At 33.2% G+C, this 25,231-nt stretch overlaps 1 protein-coding gene across 1 annotated transcript in view; it reads left to right on the forward strand.

The window, feature by feature from the left end:
• Positions 1-847: 847 nt before the first annotated feature.
• LOC145277897 (kelch-like protein 10) overlaps positions 848-25,231 on the forward strand; it is a 123,341-nt gene continuing 98,957 nt past the window's right edge. The window contains exons 1-2 of the mRNA XM_080129893.1: positions 848-2,162; positions 10,936-11,083. Of these exons, the coding sequence (XP_079986019.1) occupies positions 1,160-2,162; positions 10,936-11,083 (1,151 nt within the window). The 5' untranslated portion in view covers positions 848-1,159. The remainder of the gene's footprint in view (positions 2,163-10,935; positions 11,084-25,231) is intronic.

Here is a 25,231-nt window from a genome sequence, read left to right on the forward strand (position 1 = left end):
GTGGGGAATTATTGCAACATAACGCGAGACTATAGACTTTCAAACTATGAGTCGGAAAATGCCGACAACCTTTTCTTTGTATTCACTTTCTTGTACGATATATTCTTTTCTACCTAAACCCATGGTTCGAGTCTTTTCTTTATGACCTTAACAACAGTAACTAACAACTAAATTTTACTAAGTATTTTATACTTGCAGACAATTCTAGTATAAATTTTGAAAACTTTAAACTTATTTATAAGTTACACCCTTCTGAAGATTGAAGTTTCAATCCTCAGTGCGGTTGACACTCAAAATACAAGTGCGAATTATTTATGACTTTCACATTGTCATCGTTGCCGAAACGAGAGCATGCTAACCTCGTGGATTGAATAAAGTGTTTCGTTCGAAATTCTGAGCAGATTATCCAATTTCGCAGAGAGATTTCCGAGTTCAACGAAAAGATTCCCGAGTCCGACAGAAAATATCCTGAATTCAAGATACACTTGCAGAAGGTCGGAGGTTACGTCGACCGAAACGTTGTGAAAATAACACCCAAAATGAAAACAGCAAATAGTACTAAAAATTCAACAAAATAAATTATGGGGTTGATCTAATCAGTCTAAGGGTAGAACACTTTCTTCCGGTTATAGTATCGAAAAAGAGCAGGTAGAACTTTAGATAAGAGTGGGGTTCTTTATCCGGTCAAAAAAAAAAAAAAAAAAAAAAAACGAATGTAGACAGAATTTTGGCTGATATTTGCAAAATAGAAAATGGAAATAAATATTAGCAAAGAAAAACGAAATAAGGAATCTTATGATTTGTATAATGACGTAACGGTTGTTGGATAACGTCACTCATTTATGATGTATTGCAAAAGAATTATATACAACAAGGCATTCAAAGAAATCGCTCATCCCTAAACAAAACAAACTACAAGAATTGAAAACGCTTACTATATTACGAGGGAAAGGTTTCCCTTGTAGTTTCGTTAAAGCTTCATGGCTGGAGCAGCTGATAAAACGTTGTAGAGCATAAAATGTCTAGTCATTTCTTGAGATTCCTCGATTTTATTTTAATTTTCAATTGAATTGGGTTATTTTGGGTTTTTTTTTTTTTTTTTTTTTTCATTAGTGTAATTGTATGTTCATTTTTTTTCTTCTTTTCGTTCATTGGAGCGATGGAATTTAAGTATTCGGACAACGACCAGCTTTCTGTGTCGTCGACGAGAGAGAAGATACAGGAGGAAGTTTTCAACGCAAAATGTCGAGTTTTGACCGAGATACGAGAGTGTGGCCAACTTTGCGATGTTCAAATCAGAGTTGGGGAGGAGAGTTTTCCCACCCACCGAGTTATTCTGTCGGCCAGCAGCCCGTACTTCAGAGCCATGTTCACCAACAGCCAGTTCGTTGATCCAAATCAACAGGTGATTCAGCTGGAGCAAGTCAGTGCCGACACCATACGCAGCATCATACGCTACGCTTACACGCAACAATGCGACATCAGCACTGAAAACGTGGAGTCGCTACTCGTTGCTGCCGATTATTTTAACATCGTCGGCCTGCTGTCAGAATGTTGCCAATTCTTGGCGTCGCAACTGTCCGCAGAGAATTGCATCGGTATCGAAAAGTTCGCATCTTGGTATGCATGTTCTGAGCTGGAACAAATCGCCCATAATTTTTTCATGGAAAACTTTGTCGAGATTTACCGGACGTCCGAGGAATTCCTGCATCTGGAACCGGAAAATCTGTGCCGTGTGATCGCCTCAGACGATCTTAACGTGAAATCTGAAGAGATCGCCTTTGATGCCATCATCCACTGGGTTGATTTCGATCCCATCGGACGGACTTGCTACATGGCTAAACTTTTAGGATGTCTTCGCCTGGGACTGTTTTCGACCTATTTCTTTGTGGAGAAGGTTAAGGAGCACAGGTATGTTAAGGATAATACGGCTTGCCGTCCACTCATCATTGAGACCCTCAAGTTTTTATGTGATCTGGATAGGTATGCAGATGCAAGGAGTTTGGGCAATTTCGATATATCCAGTTGCATGCTTACACCGAGGATGCCGCATGGAATTCTGTTCGTCTTTGGAGGTTGGAATGTAAACAGCCCGACTAATATTATCGAAACATACGACATAAGGTCCGATAGTTGGATGAGCTGTCAAACCGCCGAATCAGGTGAGTCTTTGATTTATTTCAACGACTTGTTTAGTTACAATAGTAGTAGTAATAATAATAATAATAATAATAATAATTAATAATTAATAATAATAATAATAATAATAATAATAATAATCTTTTGAACTTTGACCCCTTCGTAGACAAATTTTCGTTCAAAATCAATTAAAAAGCTTGTCCTATGTCTGAATACAGTTTATGTAAAATTTCAAATGTTTAGACCAAAAATTTGCTGATAGGTTAATTTTTTTTAAAATCTGACCCCAATTTTGACCTCTTAACATTTATTGTTTTAGGCTCAAATAAAGTTAAAATGTTTGATCCATGTCTAAGTAACCCACATCTAAAATTTCAAGTGTATAGACCCAAAATTGGCTGAAGAATTTGGTAGAGTTTTCAAAGGTCAAATCGTTTAACTTTGACTCTTTGACAGCCAAATTGCTGGCCGAAAACCGATTAAAAAGATTTGCCCAAAATTCAATACCTCTTATCTCAAATGTCGAGTAGGTAGACTTAAAATTAACAGGGTAATTTGATAGGAAAATATACACACACATAGACAAACACACACAGACATTTGTACTTTTATAGATATATAGATTGTTTATCGAGTATGTAGACCGAAAATGAACAGAGTTATTTGGTAGGGAAATGTACACAGACAGACAGACACACAAATAGACACAGACACACACAGACACACACAGAGATAGACACACAGATAGACACACAGACACACACAGACACACACACAGACACACACAGAGATAGACACACAGATAGACACACAGACACACACACACACACACACACACACACACACAGATAGACACACAGATAGACACACACACACACAGACACACACACACAGACATTTGTACTTTTATAGATATATAGATTGCTATCATAAAGTAAAGTTTTCATGTGCACACAGTTGTTCGCTATTTCTCTCCAACAGTTTAATAAATGTTGTGGTTCTTTAAAGTTTAGGATAACTTTCTCATTCAGGCATAATCTACATGAATTGTCTAGGTCCCTACATGTACTTGTTTTTCTTACTATTTTGAATTCGACTATCGTTAAACGTCCACTTTCTTAGAGTTCCCAGTATTGGTTTGCTAGTGCTGTTTTCATTCGGTGTTTTTTTTTTTGTTTTGTTACTGAACGTGCTTTTATGGTAATAATATCTGGCTTTGAAATCTAAAAAGGTCATACCTACGTACTATTTCCTGTTATTCGAGCTTTCGCATAAGCCTGACGAATTCTCACGGGGATGAAACGAAAATATTCTGTGTAGCTTGATTGCCATATATATATTCATAACTCTCTCTCTCTATATATATATATATATATACACACACACACACACACACACATACATATATATATATATATATATATATATATATATATATATATATATATATATATATATATATATATATATATACTGGTGTTAATCGTGACACCCTGCACTGAAGATTCCCGAAAGGATGAAACACTAGTGTCTGTAGGTATTTAATAATTATTATAGTAAATAATTATGTCAGCCCCTTTAAGAAACTCGTTTCTTATCGTTGATCACGTTCAGGTGAAATAAAAAGTCGGTTAATTTAGCTTTATGCGCAGAAACCGATCTTAAGAATGCGTGAAAAAAATTGAATAATTCGACCTACTATTTTTACAAGCTTATAACTACTTGAAAAATGTAATTCAAACCCTAATTTTTTTTAATTAAAGGAGCAAAGACCAAATTTTTATAAAAATAACAGGTTTAATAGCAAATTATACAATATTTGCTTTTTAAATAGGTTTTCTTCAAAAAAGATTTGAAAAAAATAAACCAAATTTTACTTTCTTCGGTTATAAAAAATCAATATAAATTCGAAAAAAACAAACACTTACCTATAAAAATACTATTGAATGTTTAGTTCCATTCTTCATTGTTCAGAATTTATCCATATTTATATTTTAAATTTCATATATTTTTTAAATATAAGAATTTTTTAAACGACTGTTAAAAAAAAACGCGCTATCGCAGCATTTTTACGTCGTCATCGAAAACCGGAAGTTGACCACACGTTCGCATTAGCCGTCTAGCCTTGCGCATAAAGAAATTTGTACCTCCATACCTGAAAACTAGTCATATTTTACTTACAATATTTTGTCTTAAAAAAAAAACAGTTGATGATTTTTTTTCTTTTCTCAGAGAAATACACGAGTTTTTGATTTAATATATTTAATTTCCACTTTATGGAGTGAATTTTTTTTAATATCTAAAAAAACATTGAATGAAATAGAAATAATTTTCTTTATAAAACGAAACTTTCTATGCAATATAAGAAGATTATAAGGTTTCATTAAAAAAAACAACCTGGTTTAAAATAAGGTTTTAAACTTTGGACTTTACAGGTAAATTTCTAAAAAACACTACTTTTTTGTTTTAAATTTGAATATATTATTTACTAATCTTTTATTTGGTACATAAATTAATTATTAAAAATTTAATAGACATTTCAAAATGGGGGGGGGGTGATTTAAAAACAAACGTTTGTCTGAAATATTCGGTTCATTAGAAAGCATAAAATTTCACATTGATCCTGAAACTATCGTAAAAATTGGACCAATAGAAAAATTTTGATAGATTTTTAAAGTTTAAAAATTAAAAAAAAGATTAACTCGTAATGTTTCTATTTATTTTTAAAACAACTTTACTAGTTTATTTTGGAAGTATGTTCCACTTTTAAAAGACAACGTACGAGTTTTTTTTATATTTTATTCGCAGTTTCGTGTTAAGGGTGTCAAAAATTCTCCCAAAATTCTGATACACCTAGCGCAGATCATCATATAATTATTAGATGACTCTGACAGACATAAAAAAGCATTTTAAAAAATTAATGTTTAAATTTCAACAATATTTCGCGCAGTTAACGGTAGTGGTATATCACTCCCCAAAATGGTAGTTTGTATATCACTTCCCAATATGCGACACCCAAGATAGGTAGCATTATAGTCATCCACATACAATACTGTTTCACTGTTTAACAGCTAATCAGTGCGGCTAGACAAGCAACTACCTCAAGTCAGGATTGGAACCCGATCACCCAAACGACAGTCAGCGCTTATATATATATATATATATATATATATATATATATATATATATATATATATATATATATATATATATATGGTTTCCCTTGCAATACGCTTAAACATGATATTTTAATCTATGCAGATGGTGTATGTATTATTATAGAATCAATCCTTTATTGATTATATATTACGAGGAATAATTTGTCTATTGGACTAATTCGCAAAAAAGATAAATAAATAAAATTAATAATGATAATGTCGTTCATCAAATTCCGTCTGTGTTTGTTTACATTATCACATCAGCTGATATTTGGGTTTGATGATTTAAACATAGTCTTTCTTCTCTTATTATGTTTGGTTCAACAGGGAGTCGTTTTTAAAAGAAGGCTTATGGGTTGAAATCCTATGCTTAATAAGTCCAGATGTGGAACCAAAGTAGATTGCGTCTTGTTTAATGTATTTATTTTAAGGTAGATTAGGGGTGGCATTGGTATGTGATGGGTTGTTCTGTATTTTATTGGTAGATTGGTTAAAGTTGGTGTAGTTATTTAATCGGGTGGTCAAATTATGGTTGCTGTTAACCTCATTTAAATTTGGGGTTTGCAGCTATAAACTACATTTTTTATTTTGCATGAACCTTATATATATATATATATATATATATATATATATATATATATATATATATATATTATATAGCATTATATATATATATTATATTATATATATTACATATATATATTTATTATATTATTATATTTTATTATTATTATTATTATATTACATATATATATTTATTATATTATTATTATTATTATTATATTATATATTATATAGCGTTATATATATATATAATTAGTTGTTTGAAAAAAGAAGTCGAGCAGAGTGCTCAATTATAAGGAAAATCCGAAAATAAGAGCGTATATATATATATATATATATATATATATATATATATATATATATAAAAACAGAGATGTGTGTGCCACAGACGATTTCTGATTGGTTAATCCAATAATCACATCTCCTAAAAAACAATGGTTTCTACGCTCTTACCTTTACCATAAAATATTATGGCTTTATTTATTGTCCATCTTGGAAGGGTTTAATTTTTTAATAACTTGTTATTCACAAATTAAAAAAATACGAAACTAAACTACACGAAATCAAACGCTCCGACAAACTTAATAGTAGTACTAGCAAGCACACGCGCACACACGCACACACACACGTTCACTACCGTCACGTTGTTATGGCAACCAAACAATGTTTACAAAATGTCTACGCACGTTCGTAGACATTTTGTAAACATTGTTTTTAAAAAATAAAAAATAATACTTCTATTATGTTTTAAACGACTGTAATAGTTTATTTTGGAAGTATATTTCATAAAGAAAATTGACAACCCACTTTAAAAACAGAAATTACGAGTTTTATATATTTTATTCGCAGTTTTTTGTTGACTCTTCTGGCGGCCATGTTGTAAGCCCTAACGGTATTTTTGGAGATTACCCAAATAAATGTTATCAAAGGCAAGATAAGTTACTTTTCCACCAAACTGGATATATTTTTCGTGTTTTTATTCAATGTAGCATATTTATTCAGCTCGAAAAACGGGTTTGTATTACTGTACACATAAATTCGAAAAAGTTGTCAAAAACCAAATATATAACAAATACATGTTATCAAAGGCAAGATAAGTTACTTTTCTACCAAACTGGATATATTTTTCGTGTTTTTATTCAATGTAACATGTTTATTCAGCTCGAAAACCATACGGTGTTTACCGATGTATTGGAAAATTCAAGATGGCGCCTCACTCCCTCTTTAACACGGTAAGTTTGGGAAAAGGTGTTATAAATAAAAAACTAGAAAAAATACTATTAAAAACCCGCCGAATATATGTCAACCTATGTCACGGTAACATATTGAGCGAGTTTTTAACAGTATTTTATTCAGTTTTTTATTTATAACACCTTTTCCCAAACTTACCGTGTTCAAGAGGGACTAAGACGCCATCTTGAATTTTCCAATACATCGGTAAACACTGTATGGTTTTCGAGCTGAATAAACATGTTACATTGAATAAAAATACGAAAAATATATCCAGTTTGGTAGATAAGTAACTTATCTTGAGGCCAAAAAAATAAATTTTCAGGGGTCATAATAGGGGTCAAAGTTTAAAAAATTACCCCTTTATTTTGCTCAGCATACACCTCCAAACACCCGGGCAACGCCGGGCACCCATGCTAGTATATCTATAAAAACAGAGATGTGTGTGTGCCGCAGACGATTTCTGATTGGTTAATCCAATAATCACATCTCCTAAAAAACAATCGTTTCTACGCTCTTACCTTTACCATAAAATATTATGGCTTTATTTATTGTCCATCTTGGAAGGGTTTAATTTTTTAATAACTTGTTATTCACAAATTAAAAAAATACGAAACTACACGAAATACGCGCACACAAAATACTAAACTACACGAAAAATACTAAACTACGCAAAAAAATACTAAACTACACGAAATACGCGCACACACGCACACACACACGTTCACTACCGTCACGTTGTTATGGCAACCAAACCCGCTGACTTCTTTTTCTCATTTCACTCGTGGTCTTAAATTCATTTCGGGTTTGTATTACTGTACACATAGATTCGAATAAGTTGCCAAAAAACAAATATATAACAAATAAATGTTATCAAAGGCAAATTTTTCGTGTTTTTATTCAATTTAACATGTTTATTCAGCTCGAAAAGCATACAGTGTTTACCGATGTATTGGAAAATTCAAGATGGCGGCCGATTCTCTCTTTAACACGGTAAGTTTGGAAAAAGGTGTAATAAATAAAAAACCGGTTAAAATACTGTTAAAAACTCGCTCAATATATGTTACCGTGACATAGGTTGACATATATTCGGCGGGTTTTTAATAGTATTTTGTATAGTTTTTTTATTTATAACACCTTTTCCCAAACTTACGGTGTTAAAGAATGTGTGAGACGCCATCTTGAATTTTCCAACACATCGGTAAACACTGTATTCTTTTCGAGCTGAATAAACATGTTAAATTGAATAAAAACACGAAAAATATATCCAGTTTTTATCGGTTTTTTACCTTCTCTGCAGAAGTACAAAAAAAAACAAACAAAAAAAAAACGGAAGGTACTTTTACAGAATGTTAAACTAACCCTAACCGATGTTTTATGTTTAGTTTAGGAAAAGTCAGAAGAAATAAAAGTCATTATTGCATGAAATATACGTATTTAGTTGAAGTATTGTTTATGTCAATTCTTTCGAAGAAATTTAGCAAGAATACCTGTAAACCAGGAAATCGGTAAAATGTCATCATGGATGAATACTTGTCTATTATAATTTCTACCCTTGACAAAAACTTAGCCATAACAAAAGAGATTTATTGTTCAGATTGTTTTTGAGATTGATTTCTAAAAAGATATTTTATAAATAAAATCGACTTTAAACTTAAAGACTTAAATTACAATAATTGAATTTAAACATTCTTATTTCAATATTTGGCACATAACACCTGCAAAAATGATCACAATGTCAGGATTTCATTTTATTTCAGAATCGATGGCAAATACTAATATTTAACATTAGTTTATCATTTAAGCCGATAAAAAAGCCCTTTTTTTCCGAGTCATAAAAGGATTTGGAGTTTCCTAATCAACCTTTCGGGTGCAGTTGCACGCTCTCAAAATAACTAAAGTGTTGGCTTTAAAAAAAATTGGTTCATTAAAACTAAACAGGTTTAGTTTTAATAAAAAAAAAAAATTTAAAAAAAATCGCTTTGGTAATTAGATATGTCGTATGGTTATCCCTAATCGCTGAATAAAACCGCTAACGAGTTGAATGATTACGACATAAAATTAAACTCGGGTTCCTGAAACGGAAACTTCGTTTGTTTTTGTTTTTTTCTTATCAATATATTTACATTGTTATTTTGTTTTCATTTTCAATCATTCGAACAGTTTTCTTTTTCAAGTAATCCAAGTTACAAAATTCCCACTGTTTACTATGCTAAAATCACAATGACTAATGTATACCTATTAACCCTTATCCTTGAGTGGCCTCTGGGCCTTGATAAGTGGTGACACCCATGTAAAAAAAAAAAAAAAAAATCACTCGAACAGTTTTCTTTTTATAATGTACAGTTTTAAAAGTTTAAAAACGATATAGTTTTTACTTCAGGAAAATTAATGGGTCAGTTTTTACGATGTGCCCTGTTAAAATACTGTTAAAAACTCGCTCAATATATGTTACCGTGACACGTGACATAGGTTGACATATATTCGGCGGGTTTTTAATAGTATTTTGTATAGTTTTTTATTTATAACACCTTTTCCCAAACTTACGGTGTTAAAGAGGGTGTGAGACGCCATCTTGAATTTTCCAACACATCGGTAAACACTGTATGTTTTTCGAGCTGAATAAATATATTACATTGAATAAAAACACAAAAAAGATATCCAGTTAGGTAGAAAAGTAACTTATCTTGCCTTTGATAACATTTATTTATATATTTGTTTTTGACTATTTTTTCGAATCTATGTGTACAGTAATCTTGCCAGGATGCGGAGGAAAATGAATGAAGGGGGAGGGGAATAAAATAAAAACATTTTGGAAACAGAGTAAGTTTGAAAGAATTGCTTTGCACAGAAAGAAATTAATGAAAAAATAAAATTAAATTTCTTTTCTTTCTTGATTTTTTTTTTAGTTTTTTATGAAAAAGGAAGTCAAAATTAAGACTATAAAAAACAATTTTTATTAAGAGCGAACCTCAGTCGTCAGGTCTGTAAAAAAAAAAGACGTGGAATAATAAATGTTTTCTAATACAAATTGTTTTTACTTATGTGTTCATTTGTTTCTTTGAAGTTCGTTTGTTTAATATATCGGTTTGCAATATAATTTTGTCATTCTGTCAGACTCAAATTTTAAATCTATATATCTATAAAAGTGAAAGTGTGTGTGTGTGTGTGTCTGTGTACATTTCCCTACGAAATAACTCTGTCAATTTTTAGTCTACAGACTCGAAATTTGATATACTGAGATTTGGAAAAATCTATGTGATCGGTTTTTAGCCAGAAATTTGGCGATTAAGGGGTCAAAGTTCAACGATTTGAGCTTTGAGAACTCTACCAAACTTCTCCGACAATTTTGGGTCTACACACTTTAAATTTTAGATATAGCTTCCGTGGACATGGATCTAACTTAATAACTTGATTTGAGCCCAAAACAATAAATTTTCAGGGGTCATAATAGGGGTCAAAGTTTTAAAAATTACCCCCTTTTTTTTTGCTCAGCATACACCTCCAAACACCCGGGCAACGCCGGGCACCCATGCTAGTATATATATATATATATATACATATATATTTCTTCGCTGATGCATGCCTTTCATACCCAATTTATATTAAATGTTGTCGTGGTTCTTGGCAATACTCAAAGACTCTATCGTCGTCCAAAACGCTCAGGGACCACGCCGTCGCTGGAAACATTACGTTTGTACTTTCTATAAACAATACATTTGTTGTCTTATTTTTTTCGGCCCTTTCAGACGACAATATTAGTGAATACATTGCATTTTTTTTTGTTTGTTTTAAGAATTAATTTAATCGTAATTTTTTAATTTTTTTTTTTTCCTTATTGCAGACTACCGTGCTTACCACGGCACATGTGTCTTGGACGGTCTCATCTATATAATCGGAGGTTTTGACGGCATGGAGTACTTCAATAGCGTCATATGCTTTGATCCAGTCAAACAAATATGGTTAGAAGTCGCGCCCATGTATTCCAAACGGTATTTAACTTTGTATCATTTATTCTCTATTTTTGTTTTACTCAAGTTTACTTCGCAAGTAAAGAATCTTAAAGCAGAATCTTTTCTCTTGCATAAAATTGGCGTTATGAAGGAATGATGACGATGAGGCGAAGGAATCTCCATCTTGATTATAATTAAAGTTTCACTGTAACAAAATGCCCATCTGATTCCATACATAAATAAGTAGACGACAAAAGACAATATTCATAAAACTCGTCTAGCTACAACCACAGCCAACGTTTTCTCTTACTCTCTACCTGTGCCTAAAACTAAAAAATAATCAATAAGCACAGTTTATTTTCCTAGAACCACCCCTCTGTGTAACACCATACCACAGAGCTGCGTCCCAGCTGACTATATTATGGTCGTCTTCAAGTCTAATATAATCAAGTTCTTGTTGAGCCTTCCTCTTAAATAAGCGGGTTCTGGATATGACTCTAAACTATATCCGATGGTGAGGCCCCAGCTTGCAGGCTTTGGGGAGTGTGGAGCCACCCCTTAATTGCCATTCTCCTAGGTCCACTCTGACCCGAAGTGGTAGTACTTGTTAGGGTCCCAACTATGGGTTAACTAGAAACCGTCTTGAAAAAAAAAATGTTCTGTTGAAAAAATTTTCTTCAAAATCACTGGATTCGGCAATAAATAACCTGAAAAGGGTTGATATGCCGTAAAACAAAAACAATCAACCAACTTTAATAAGCAAATCCTACCCCAGTTCCACCATTACCGATCATTACGGTTTTGTCTCACCGACGATCTGAAACCAATTAACCCTTATTTTTAGGTGACCTCTGGGCCTTAATAAGCGGTGACCACTTTCACAGTAAAAGATAACAGAAAACATCTTTTTTGTTTTGTTAGTGCTAAAATTAATCACAACAAATAGTTATTTCTAACAAAAAAAAAAAAAAGAAAAAAAAAAAGAAAAAAGAAAGAAAAAAAAAGCGGTATCGTGAATCTTTGTAGATTTCATTCCGGGTTAGTTGTGAGAGGCAATAACAGAATGAACACTCTCGAAACCCAATAGCTTGAAACGCGAGGAAAAAAAACTGCGTATGCACCGGTAGTAGTCTAATAAATTGTATTCCTACGCTAGGACATTCGATTGGTCACTGATATATTTTTATTTACATCACGATAAAATAGTTCATCAAAATATGTGACTGCTACAACCTTTTACAGTTTAAAGGGGGTTTTGATTTTCCTCCATTGGATTGTGTAGCTATGATTTACATGTGATTTAAACAACTAAGGGAGGTAACTTTTTTTTTCAAGAAGTTCATTTCGTTATGTAGACTGATCATATTTAGAGATTGAAAATAATAGGAATTAATAATATCTAATGATTTTCATGTGGTTTTTATAGTGTTCAGCAACAAATTTTTGTTAACCCGAATGAATAAGAATGATATACCCTGTTTCAATTCCTTATTTAATATTAAAGTTAACTAACAACTTTAATGCCTTTGGACTATTTTTTTGCATGCTGCAAATTAAACCATGTTTATGTTTCTTTATGTTTTCTATTCTGTATATAGTCAACACAATTATTTCAATTCTGTCACTTGGAAATATGTTCAATTAAAAAAGTTTTCAAATCTTAATGTATAAAATCTAGACTCTTTTTGCCCTTGGTGACCCTCTAAAATGCCATACATGGAATCCTTTATATAAAGGGCTCGTCAAACATTCACACGTATATTCTTAACCATAACCATAGCCCTAACTCTAGATTAAAAATAATTAAAAATTTAGAAGAAACATTCATTATTTGACCATAAACTGACGCAGATTTCATCAGGGCGTCTTTTTTCTTGTCAAGTTAATTCCCTCATACCGACTAATCATAGTTAGGGATAAATAATATTAATAGTATTTAATAAAAACATAACCACAATTTTAACCATAGAGCACTCATTCTAAATTAACGTGTTATAACTTTTGTCCGTGTTCAACAAAGATTTTATATGAAAAATTAAGTAATCTAAAATAGTTTAAAAAATAAAATAAATTCTTTATATTAATATTCATTTATCTCTATATATTATAAAACTAGCCTGAGTACCTGGCGTTGCCTGGGTTTTTTGGGAGGGTGTTGAGTAAAAAAAAGTGGTAGTAGGTAGGCAGACTCGAACCCGTGACGTGAAGGCGAAAAAGAAAGCGAAAGAAAATTTGACGTCTTAGCCAATGTCTTCATGACACGACCGGAAGTCAAAAGCATTGAAATTTACCGAAGTCAATCCAACGGTGACAATTACTTGCTAAAATGTCAGCGAAAAAACCGACCCCTCTTTTTATAAAACGAGCGAGTTTAGAATGAAGGAACTAATGTTTTGGCCAATTTTTCGATATTTGTCATCCGAGACGACGAGCTTCAAAATGATACCGATTTTGGTAGGAACCGTCGCCTCTGTCGAAAGTTTTTGCGAGACATACATACATGCATTTAAACAGACAGGTGAGATTTATATTATAGACTAGCGAGGGGGGGTATCCAGCGTTGTCCGCGTGTTTGTAGGTGTGCGTGTTTTTGGATAAATCGTTGGCCGGGTGTTTGTTTTAAAAAAAACAAAAATGAAGCCTTGACGCGCAGTTGGAAAATAATAAAGTGTGAAAAAAAGTGCGACTTGACAGGTGCCCGTTTTTGACGAGTTAATGACGTCAACTTTGAGTGCGGGACAATGTTTTATTTACCGCGAGTCTCTTCGCTTCTTTTTTTTTATACAAAAAAGTTTAATGCACATGCGGCGATCGAAAATTGTTGAATATTTATCGTTTGAAAGTCGGGCAAATTAAATAGACGACCCCGGTTGTTAACTCGTCATTTAGGCGCGATATAAAAAGTTTTAAGTAGTTGTGAGACGACCGATCGCTTCTCGGAAAAAAAGCCTTTCTCGGACATACACGAAAACGCACACACACATACACACACACACACACACACACACACACAAAATTTCGCTTTTATATTTATAGATGACTGCAGAAATTCCCCTCTGTACGAAAGTATCGTAGGTTTGCAACAACAGATGCTAGATACAAATTCAATGCATTTAGACTAATAGCCACTATCTTATGTAACCTTAAAACACCATTTTAGACACATTTAGTAGTGATAATGAAATACTACATTGCATCCTAAGACAACACCATCACAATCGCAACATCTTAAGAGGAAGAGTACCTATTTTTCCTTCTAAATATTTAGTCCTACCACGGCAACCAGTCGACACAGGAAAGAAGTCTAATGTTCCAAAGATTGGATACTTACACTACTCATAACTTGATCATACATACACAGATATGCCATTATCTTTCCCGTAGTAGAATTAAGAAATTATAAAGTCTCCCTTAGGAAAGTCCGCTTCCTCTGATTGGTTGCCCGCTAATTCTCTTATTCCGGAATTAGATCATTCTAAACGAACACTTCAGAACATTACAATATGGCGTCGCTAGGACAAACATTGATTCACACGGCGTCAATTTCAGTTAATAGACACTTATTTTTCAACATATAACAACAACGAACGAAACGTCCACCACCTTTAAGTAACTAATGGCTGTTTAAAAAATACATTTACTAGTAGATACACTTCTATCTTTTGGATCCTTCTTTCTTTCTTTCTTTGTGGTCGTCGCCGTCAAGATGTAAAGAACATCCGGGGATAATGTTTTGCAACTATTGCATACTTAACCTAACAAATTAAAACCAGATCCTGTAAAGCTTAAATTTAGCTGGAACATACTTTTTAAATATTATTGCGGTAAAATACATGGCAGATTCTGAGAATACATTGTAACATTAAAAACACTTTCCTACAGAAAGCAACAGTGCTAAAAACAAATACATACATAATAATCGCTCAAAAACAAAAAAATTAAATACTGCTAACCTTAAAATTATCCTAATATTTCATAAATACTGGCAACTTATTTTTTACAATTCATACGTGCATAAGTAAAAAAAAATATATACATAACGTCTTTTAACACTCGATAATCGAACAAACATATAAAATTAAAACAACTTCTAAACACGATGCAATTCCGCCAAAAACCTAAAAATTAAATACTGGAATCCTAAAAAATTCACCACGGTGAGCTTTAACCAAAAGTTTGAGAAGTATTGGCATTTTGCCACGTATTGCTAACTCTTTCCTTGCACTGACGGAACTACAATAAAATGTAAACAAACACGTTTTGCTCTCTTCTTGCATGGACGGAACGCTGTCAAAATATAAACGCTGCATGGGTTTGGGAATGTAAATATACACAAAATACCGACACGCCACTACCCCTCCAAAAAATACGGCTCTAAAAAAATTCTTTTACGGGTACCAATATTTAATTTTCTATTTTTGAGCGATTATCGAACCTTTAATGATGCTATATTTGTTTGGTTTTCTTGCATTTTCTATTCTTATTGACGATTTGATTTATTTGATTTAATTTTATATTTGTGACCGATTACCTAGGCTTCAAAGCTGTGACATTATGCCGACACTTTTTTAGAACTGAATAAACGCTTACAAATAAGTTAAAACGCCAAAATATTATGCAAGTAGATTTCAAAGTAAATTTTATTGGCTACGGAAACACTAATTTGTTATAGATTTTTTTTTATCAGTTTTACTTTCTGTGGAGTATTTTATTTAATTTTCTTTTTCTAAGCATAATTGCTTAGAAAAAGAAAATTAAATAAAATACTTCGAGACTTCCAAGACGTTATCTTTGTTTTTTTTTCTTTCTTATACATGTATGTTACAATGCTGAAATTATTACACTATTATTTAGAAACTCGTTTTCCACATGCAGAAGAGAGGGTGTTTTGTAAATATTCTGCATTTTCACCATACGAGTTCAAAAAGATGACGTAAAACTGGAATTTATTTCAATGCTATTTGTGGAAGACTTAATCCCCTCCAAAAAAAAAAAAAGAAGGAAAACTTGAACAACAAACGGAAACAGCCAGGACTACTTTTTCCTGCTTAGTCTTAAAGCTGACGATGAATGCCCTAAAACTTAACCAGTAAAAAGGTGTGGTATAGGTACTTTTAGAAAAAAAAATGATTGCGGTATAATGAGAAGAAAAAATGATGGCCGACTTGAAATATACTGTTGTTGGTAGAAAGCAGTTATCTGCCACTGATTTCCATCACTCTAAAGAGTTAATATACAGTTAGAATGCCTAACTTTGAAAACTTCTGTTTTTACTTCTTATTATTTTTCTAAATGAACCATTTTTCGTAATTTTTTGAAATTATAGTGATTTAGGTATGACACAGAAGTACGTATGTTTTTTCCCTTAAATGTTTTTTTAGAATCCGCCAGTATCTGCAGAGTATCTCCCTAAACCAGCACTAATCGCCAACAGTCCTGACAATAACAGACAGTGGATTCCACTAGCTGCCACTGGAAAACAATGCCCGACATTGGAAGCCAGATTATTTCATTTGGGCAACGGTCGTCAGTGTTTGCTATTTTTCAGGGACCGCAGTGGCTCCCAACAACAACAACAACCGTAATTTAATTTGTTTTTGAGGGGAGGTATCATGCTTCTACGGGGCAACGCCAGCTAACAGGTCCTGCTAGTTAACTAATAAGTACCGAGCATTTCATTACGATCAGGCAATTCTCTGAATTTGGTGGATTCTTTTTTCAATGACGGTTATTCATTCTTTGTTAAAAATAAATTACTTTCACTTTCCTTACTTGTCCCTACATTTAAACACTATTTTATCAGATCGGTGCAATTTTTTTTTCAGATATAAAATTTAATATCGAAAATGAAACACCGTGTGTTTTTGACCATCTTCATTTATAACAGTAATGACCTTTACTCACTATAACTTGATTCCGTTTGTCAACTTATAAATTCCTCACTTGTTCAACTTTTGGGTCCTGATGTGAAATATGAATCTAACTCATGTTGGATTTCCTTTATTAATATTAATCCATGGTCACCTAAATGATTTTGCAATTCATCAAAATAAGTGATAATGTAAGGTAGCAAAGTCAGGAGAATATGCAAGATGGGCAAGATTTTCCAACCAAATTCTCCAAGAAGATCTGTAGGTCATTAGTGTTGTGTGAGGACGAGCATTATCATGATGGAAGATAATTCCTTTTCTGTTGACCAAAAAAGGTTGTTTTCAGGTCAACGTGGATGAGAATAATGCAGAAAATATGAATGATGCTTTAATAATCTGAAAGAAAAATCTATACATCTGTGCATAAAATAAATTAAGATGGTTTAAAATGCCCTTTCTACAAACCGGCAAAAACTTTGGTACCAAACTGATATCAAAAAAGTATATTTTACTCATTTTAAGAACTTATAGACAATGCGTGACGAGGCGAACGTTATCGTGGCGGACACAGAAATGACACTGCGCATACGCATCTGAAACGAAAGTAACGATCGTACTCATTTGCATAAGCGTGGACGTCAAAAGCATAAAACACAGTGAATTGCTGAGCGTATGGAGGCGAATCCCTGCATGTCGTTTGTTTCGGCGTTGGCTGTCATTGTAAAAGAAGCAGAGGGAGAAAAAGTAAAAGACGACGAAGCAGAAAAATCCAGCACAGAATGGTAACTTTTTGTCAGTTATTCTTGCTCGTCGCCAGTAGTGTATCGTGTATATTTGTAGCAAATGAGTTAGCTTAGATACAACCTGTTGATCGATTCATTGTGGGATGTCGTGGAAGGAAAATAAAATGCTAGCTTAAAATTGAGTAAAGGAAAAATATAAAATGCGTCTGGAATGAACAAATTTATTAACGGAACTGAAGAAAGCCATATCCCCACATAAATGAAAGTAACCGCTGCTGATTCTAACAATAAGCTACGGTTTATACACATACATACACAAACATATATACACATATATATGCACACAAACGCATCAATATAAATATTAATATCACACAATACTGCTGCTATTTTCACGTTATCGCACAATTATTGCTACTACAACAGTTTCTCTGCATTTAAAAAAATGTTTTATAATCAGGGGAGGGAGTTATAGTAGTTCTTATTGAATCTCTCTTTCGTGGTTAGTTTTTGAAACTGTCTAAAGTGAACTCAGCATCATGACAAGAAGGGTGGAAATTAAAACTACTGACAATAATCGGAGTCAAAAATATTTCCATCACGTCGGATTCACCAGCTTAGAAGGTTGTTTTTATGTTTTAAGAAAAGGAAATAACAGTTCCATATTCTTTTTATTGGATGTATCAACGAAAACGTAATCGAGATATTTCGAGATATTTGTGACTTTAATTATTGTAAGTAGTTTAACTACTATCTTTTATGTTTCGTTGCTGGTTTTGCTTGTTGCTATTTTTGTTGCTGTCGTTGTTATTTTTGTTGTTATTGTTTGTTGTTATTTTTGTTGTTGCTGTTGTTGTCGTTTGTCGTTGTTGTTATTATTATTTTTGTAGTTGTTGCTGTTGCTGTTTTTGTTGTTGTTGTTATTATTATTTTGTTGTTTTCGTTGTTGTTTTTTGTTGTTTTTGTTGTTATTTTGTTGTTATTGTTTGTTGTTATTTTTGTTGTTGCTGTTGTTGTTGCTGTTGTTGTAGTTGTTTTTGTTGTTGTTGCTGTTGTTGTAGTTGTTTTTGTTGTTGTTGTTGTTGTTGTTGTTGTTGCTGTTGCTGTTGTTGTTTTTGGCTGTTGTTATTGTTTTTGGCTGTTGTTATTGTTGTTGTTCTTGTTGTTTTATTTTTGTTGTTGTTGTTATTGCTGTTGTTGTTTTTGTTGTTGTTGTTGGACATCATTTATTTATTTCATAAGAATCAGATGATTATTATTGGTATTCGTTTCCACGATATTATTTAAGTTAAAATTCTTTCTAGAAGACGTCCGGTACTTACGAGAGGGCCCATGTGAAGACTGACAACATCTTTAAGTAAACTATCGAACGAACTAGAGTTACACTTGCCGCACCGGGTTAACAGTCCGTCCCACTGCTGATGTTTTGTGCTTTGCAACCTCCAAAAATCAACCACAGTATTTTTTTTTTTTTGCCAATAGACACTCTTTGCTATTCTTACACCTCATTACTAACAACACATTTTGACAGGGTGTCATGGCAGATCTGATTTAATTTTATTTTAACTACTTAAAACTGACGTAGGAGGAAAAAAAGAGACACTCAATGCCACCTCAATCATTAATACAGTTAGTTTCATTTGTCATTATTGCATATCTTATATATAAAATATAGCGAACTCGAATGCCCATATATAGACACGTAACACGTTGACTATCACGCCGTTTTCTAAAAATACGTCGACGTAGTCATAAAAATGTTTTTCGTAAATGTGTATAATACTGATTTTATATGTGCTAAAATACATTTTCTTTTAAGGTTTTAGTAAAAAGAATTTTTAATTCCATTCAATTTCATCGATTACATATTTAATCTTATCGATATATTCATGTTAGGTATTTTTTTCAGAGGATGGAAGATGAGGATATTTTCTATCACAGTTAGAAGTTATCCTTCTGTCAATGATTACTTATTCGGTTTTTCTGCCAGATGCGTTTTGGTTGGCTAATCGACATAATTTATAATAGTTTTGTTCAATCGCTGCGTTTGTTTCAAATTAGTGGAATCATAGGATCGTAAATGCAATTTAATTTCAGTGACTAAAAATTATTTCATAAATTGTTTGATCTCAAACTTTTTTCATGCGTTATATATGAAATATATCTGACTCAAATGCTCATATACAGAAGCTTAATACGAGGTGCCTCCAATAAGTTTCCAGACATTTTGTAGAGGCATTAAAAACTGTCGTAAACTCTTGAAAATTCAATATGTTATTGCTATGCATATTACGAGATGACTGAGCATTTTTTATGATTTCATGTTCAAATGAACAGCTACAGCAGGAATTGGAAAACACTCTACTAAAGCCTGATTGTTACAGCTGGCGAATTTCAAAAATGCAAAAGACACTTTAGAAAAAACGATATGCATTAAAATTCTGTTTTAAACTTGGAAAAAATGCCACAGAAACGTATGGAATGCCCCAGTCTGCTTTTGGGTCATCTTGCATGAATCGAGTATCAGTTTTTGAGTGGCATAAGAGATTCAAAGAAGGCAGGGAGTCTGTGAGGGATGACGAGAGGCGTGGAAGGATTAAGAAAGTCAGAGTTGATTGGTCAAATGAAAGAATTCATGGATAAGGACCGTCGTGTGCTACAGAGACAGTAAGTGCACAGTTTGATGTCAGTGTGGGAACTGTACACACAATTAATTAGGAGGAAATGAAGATGCAGAAGATTTGCGCGAAGTTTATCTAAAGGGTGCTCAGAGAAGATCATAAAGAAAGACTATTAACCAAGATGCGCATCAAGACAGTTACTCATCCTTCCTATAGTCCAGACCTTGCTTCCCGTGACTTTTGGTTATTCATTAAGCTCAAAATGAAAAAGGACAGAAAACTTTAGAGAATTGAGAAGATGAAAGAGGCTGTGACGAAAGTCATCGACGCCTTCACACAAAAGGACTTCCATGGGGCCTTCCAGAGTTATTGAAACGATACAAGGGCATTGCAACCGGAGGAGATTACTTCGAGGGGGACTAAAGCTTGTGCGTACTATCAATAAAAGTGCCCATACGAAAAAAAGTCTGGAAACTTACTGAAGCCACCTCGCAGGTTTTGTCACGCATGAAACAAACAAACTTCGATGATTTCTAAGGAGCCGAAATGAATTCAATTTATTATTAGTTTCTAATGAAAAGTAAGTCACGTCTCCTAAGCGAAATTCGTGTGTTTATGGGTTATTTCATATTTCGGTTACCAAATTAAATTAAATAATACGTTTAAAAACATTCGGATTTTGATTGAAATGGATTTCGACTCTCGTTCATTTTGTTCATTTCGAGTGCGCATGCGTGTAGGAGCAAACCGTCATTTACAAAAGTAACAATAAGTGTTCTCTATCATGACCCGGGCAACGATGGGTAGATATAGCTAGAAATGTTAAAAATCCACACTGGCAATCCTGTTAATTTAATGTGATGTGCAGACAAATTTATTTAAGCGAGTAAGCAGAAACTACGACAAATTGTTTGCTATTCACCCTGGCTTTGTATACGTAGCTTTCTTTTCTTTCTTCTTCTTTTATTCGAAACGACTCGTTTGCAGTCATTCAGACTATGACGTATTTATTGCGTATACATTTTAAGTTTAGTATTAAAGTTTTCTTTGTTCGTTATCTTACGGTGATATTTCTTTTTAACTAAACCTGCCTTGGGTGATACGAGTACCGAAGCAGAATATATACAATTTGTGGATATATCTTTGGTAATTTCTCTGTGTATAGTGGACATGTACGCAAACAACTTCACTTTATACAGTGTAACCCGGATATAAGAGACCCTAAGGGACCATAGCAGAAGTCTCTTATATCAGGGTTACACTAATATCCGGGTTCTTATGTCCGGATTACCCTGTACATTAACACAGGTTCTAATTTGGGACCAGAGAAAATATCTCTTATATCAGGGGATCTTTTATTCAGATCTCTTATATCCGGGTTTATACAGTTACCTGTGTATATTCAGTGTTATCTGAGTGTCAGAAATTGAGAGAAGCAATTAAGAATGTAGTCATATTTACGGTTTTTTTTGCATAAATATGATTTGTAAGAATTCGTTTTAGTTTTACCTTGTTTTATTTATACGCAAACAACTATTTTTTTGTATAAAGACAGTTTTCTATTTTTTTTTTATATTTTACTTTGGTTATTTTTAAGAGGTCAAGGGAGCTAACTCCTGGTGCAAACCCTTTATTTCATTATGATTTGAATTTATATCCGAGGGCTCTTTTAAGAATAGATGTTGTTCCCTGTATGGCTACTTTCTATATTTCGTTACAGCTTGGCCTTCCAAGGATTACTGCCAACTATTTCTTAACATTTTTTTTTTCTTTAGGCCAGTTGCTCCTTATCACAACCGCTATAAAGTGTATTTCTTTCAGAGATAGTGCAGTTTTTAAATCATTTTTTAGGTCCTGATATTTTATTTTTTTCGCGTTTAACTCTATTAAGGCGATAGTCATTTGGGATGGTGACATCAATAATAAGCGCAATTCTTTTAGACTTGTTCCATATTACAATGTCTGGTTTAATGACTTTGCTATTTATGTATCTGTCCGCTTGTATGTCTTTGTCATAAAACACTGCAACCTTTCCGCGTGTGCGTGTCTAGATAAAAGTCAGAACTACACAAGACATGCCTACAAAGCTGATATATTCTTTTTAGTATTGCCTCGGAGAGAATATATAGATCCAAAAAGCCACTCGATGATACGAGGTGGCCGGTGAAACAAAACTGCAATGATAGGTAATTGTGGAAATTGGATAGAATTTGTTTATTTAAGGGGATGGCTCAACAAAAACTCGTTTACATTGAACTTGAAAACGATCACGTTGTAGTCAACTGAGAAGCACTCCCACGGTGTTGTGTTCCACAGACGAGTAGTTCTAAATAACAAAAAAAAACTTTATTCATCTAATTTTCGTTTAGTTTTAGACACAAATGGAGAATAAGGAAAATTGTTGACGGTTGTTATAAATGTTTTACAGAAAAGGGGCATAGATTAAAGCTCAGTCGAGCACATGTTATGAAAATAACGATAGAGCAGAGATCAATTCACAACGCGTCTTCTTTGAAAAAGAGGTAGTAAAGAGAAAAAAAAAATCACCCACTAGATTTCGAAGTCGGTTTTGTACCCTGCCAAGGCAGGAAGAGGTGTTTTGGACAGCTCCTCCCTAGATGTGGCAACAAACGTACTTGGTTCTCATATTTTTCCATCGACATTTGGTGTGAAATTCGAAATAAATTACACTTTGCAATTCTGAATTTTTGAGATGAGATGTGAATGTTTATTATTATGATTAATCGGACAATTATTCCCATTATGTTTCCTTTTCTCTACTAAGGAAAAGTAGTAGTAGTAGTAGTAGTAGTAGTAGTAGTAGCAGCAGCAGCAGCAGCAGCAGCAGAGAAAAGGAAATATGTATTCAACATCCGAAGAAGGTCGCAGGATGCAGCGACCGAAACGTTGTGCCAATAACACCCAAGATGAGAATGATTGTCCGATTGATCAAAATAATACAAAAATACGCTTTGTTGGCCTTCTTGGCTAGAAAGAGGAAGCGGATAGAATATAGGGTGAAGATAGGGGAGAGCAGGAGAGAATCGGGAGAGGGATGAGGAGGTAGAAAAGGAGACAAATAGGTAGACAGCATGTGGGATAGAGAAAGTTAGAGACAGGGGTTAAAAGAAAAATGCTACATGCACTTATAAACGCTTCTGTTTTGTTGTCTATGTCACTGGGCAACGCCAGGTAGCCCCCCGCTAATATATAAATAAAGACAGGTATGCTCATGCATGCATATATATCTAGGTAAAAGTTCAACACTAAAATGTTTTCAGCAACAAACTTTATCTGTGTAGTAAGTAATACGCTTATTTACATTCATTCGTAGGCCATGTCGCCAAAGATGCAGTGTAAAAAAAAAAAAAAAAAATTAAGTGACGTCACTAAGGGGAAAAATCCGATTTGATCTATTTCAAAAATAATTGTTCCATAATCGAATTCTCTCATTCTATAGACTGAACCAGTAAATAAAAAAACATCTTTGCATCCCTTTATTTGAATTTAATTTTAATCCGCATGAATTATTAAATAAATAAATTTTTAAAAGTGCTATTTGTTTTATTTAACTAAAGAATGTTTGGCTGACAATTACTGTTACAAGAAAAAGGAAGAAACTATTTATCTTAAAATATTCCACCCGTTTTTCTAATTTATAATATTTAGTCGCTCATTTCTCGAAGTTAGACAGCGGTAGCATTGCATCCGAAAATCAGAAGTGCGCATTTAGAGAATATCATTGAACGGCGACAAAACAAAGATTGTTGGACATTCATGGATGAAACTAGTGTTGGGACGATTATCGGAATCTGGAATCGGACACTAGTGTTGGGACGATTATCGGAATCTGGAATCGGAAAAATCGGAACTTTTTGGGGTATTGGAATCGGTTTCAGAATCGAGAAAATTTGTGCATATTTTTCGATGCCAAAACCGATTCCTTTAATTATCTTTTTTTATTTGATTTGATCTTCAACTGTTGGTAGTAATAATGAACTAATAAATATTTATTGATTTTAAACTACCAATAAAATGAAAATCTATAGATCGCCACCCGTTTTAGAAAATGTCTGCACATTTAATGTGTGTTTTTCTGATAATCGAGATAAATAAAAACTTTATAGTCAAATATTTAGAAATTTATAAAGAATCAGGATCTGAACAGGAATCGGTAATTGTTTCGGAATCGTTAATTTAGTATGGAATCGGTAATTGTTTCGGAACCGGGAAAAATATTCGAATTGTCTTATCACTAGTGGACACGTCAGGCATAGATTATAGTGTACTTGTACCAAATATGGTTGGATTGTAGAAAGGATTGTGGATTTGTTAGCGATTGTGAAGTGGCATATTCTTTTTTACATTGGAGGTCATCATTATCAAGGCCCGGAGGCCACTCGAGTTTAAGGGTTACTGAGTGTACAGTAGTCAATGGAATAATATAGTTATTTAATCTAATATATAAAAAGCTATATGTGTGTCTGTCTGTTTGTCTCTACATTTTCAAACTCTATTTTCTCCGAAACTAAAAGGCGCAGAGCAGCCCTCAAGGCCTCAAATGATTGGATTTTTTTTTTTTTTTTGATAGTTCTTTTATGGGTCTTTAGCCGATTAAAACAGTTTTTAAGGGGTCAAAAAGAGTAAAAGCTGAAAAAAAATCGTTATACATTTTGTACATTCATCTTAATTTAATTTTAAATTTAATTTTTAATCCGTCCATCTGCATGTCACGTTGGTACAGTGGTAACGTCACCAACTTTGAATGCTACAGTTTCGATTCTAGCTGATGGCACCCAAATACTTTTTTTAAAAAAAACTTTTGAAATCACGACTCTATAGTAATATATATGAAATCTGGACAAATTAAAATATTATATTTAAGCGTATTTTACGCACGGGCAAAGCCCCCCCCCCTCCCGCTAGTCTAATATATAAAAGACGATATGCCTG

Source organism: Euprymna scolopes, chromosome 6, assembly GCF_053919585.1.
Source record: "Euprymna scolopes isolate OS-2025 chromosome 6, ASM5391958v1, whole genome shotgun sequence".
NCBI lineage: Eukaryota > Metazoa > Mollusca > Cephalopoda > Sepiida > Sepiolidae > Euprymna > Euprymna scolopes.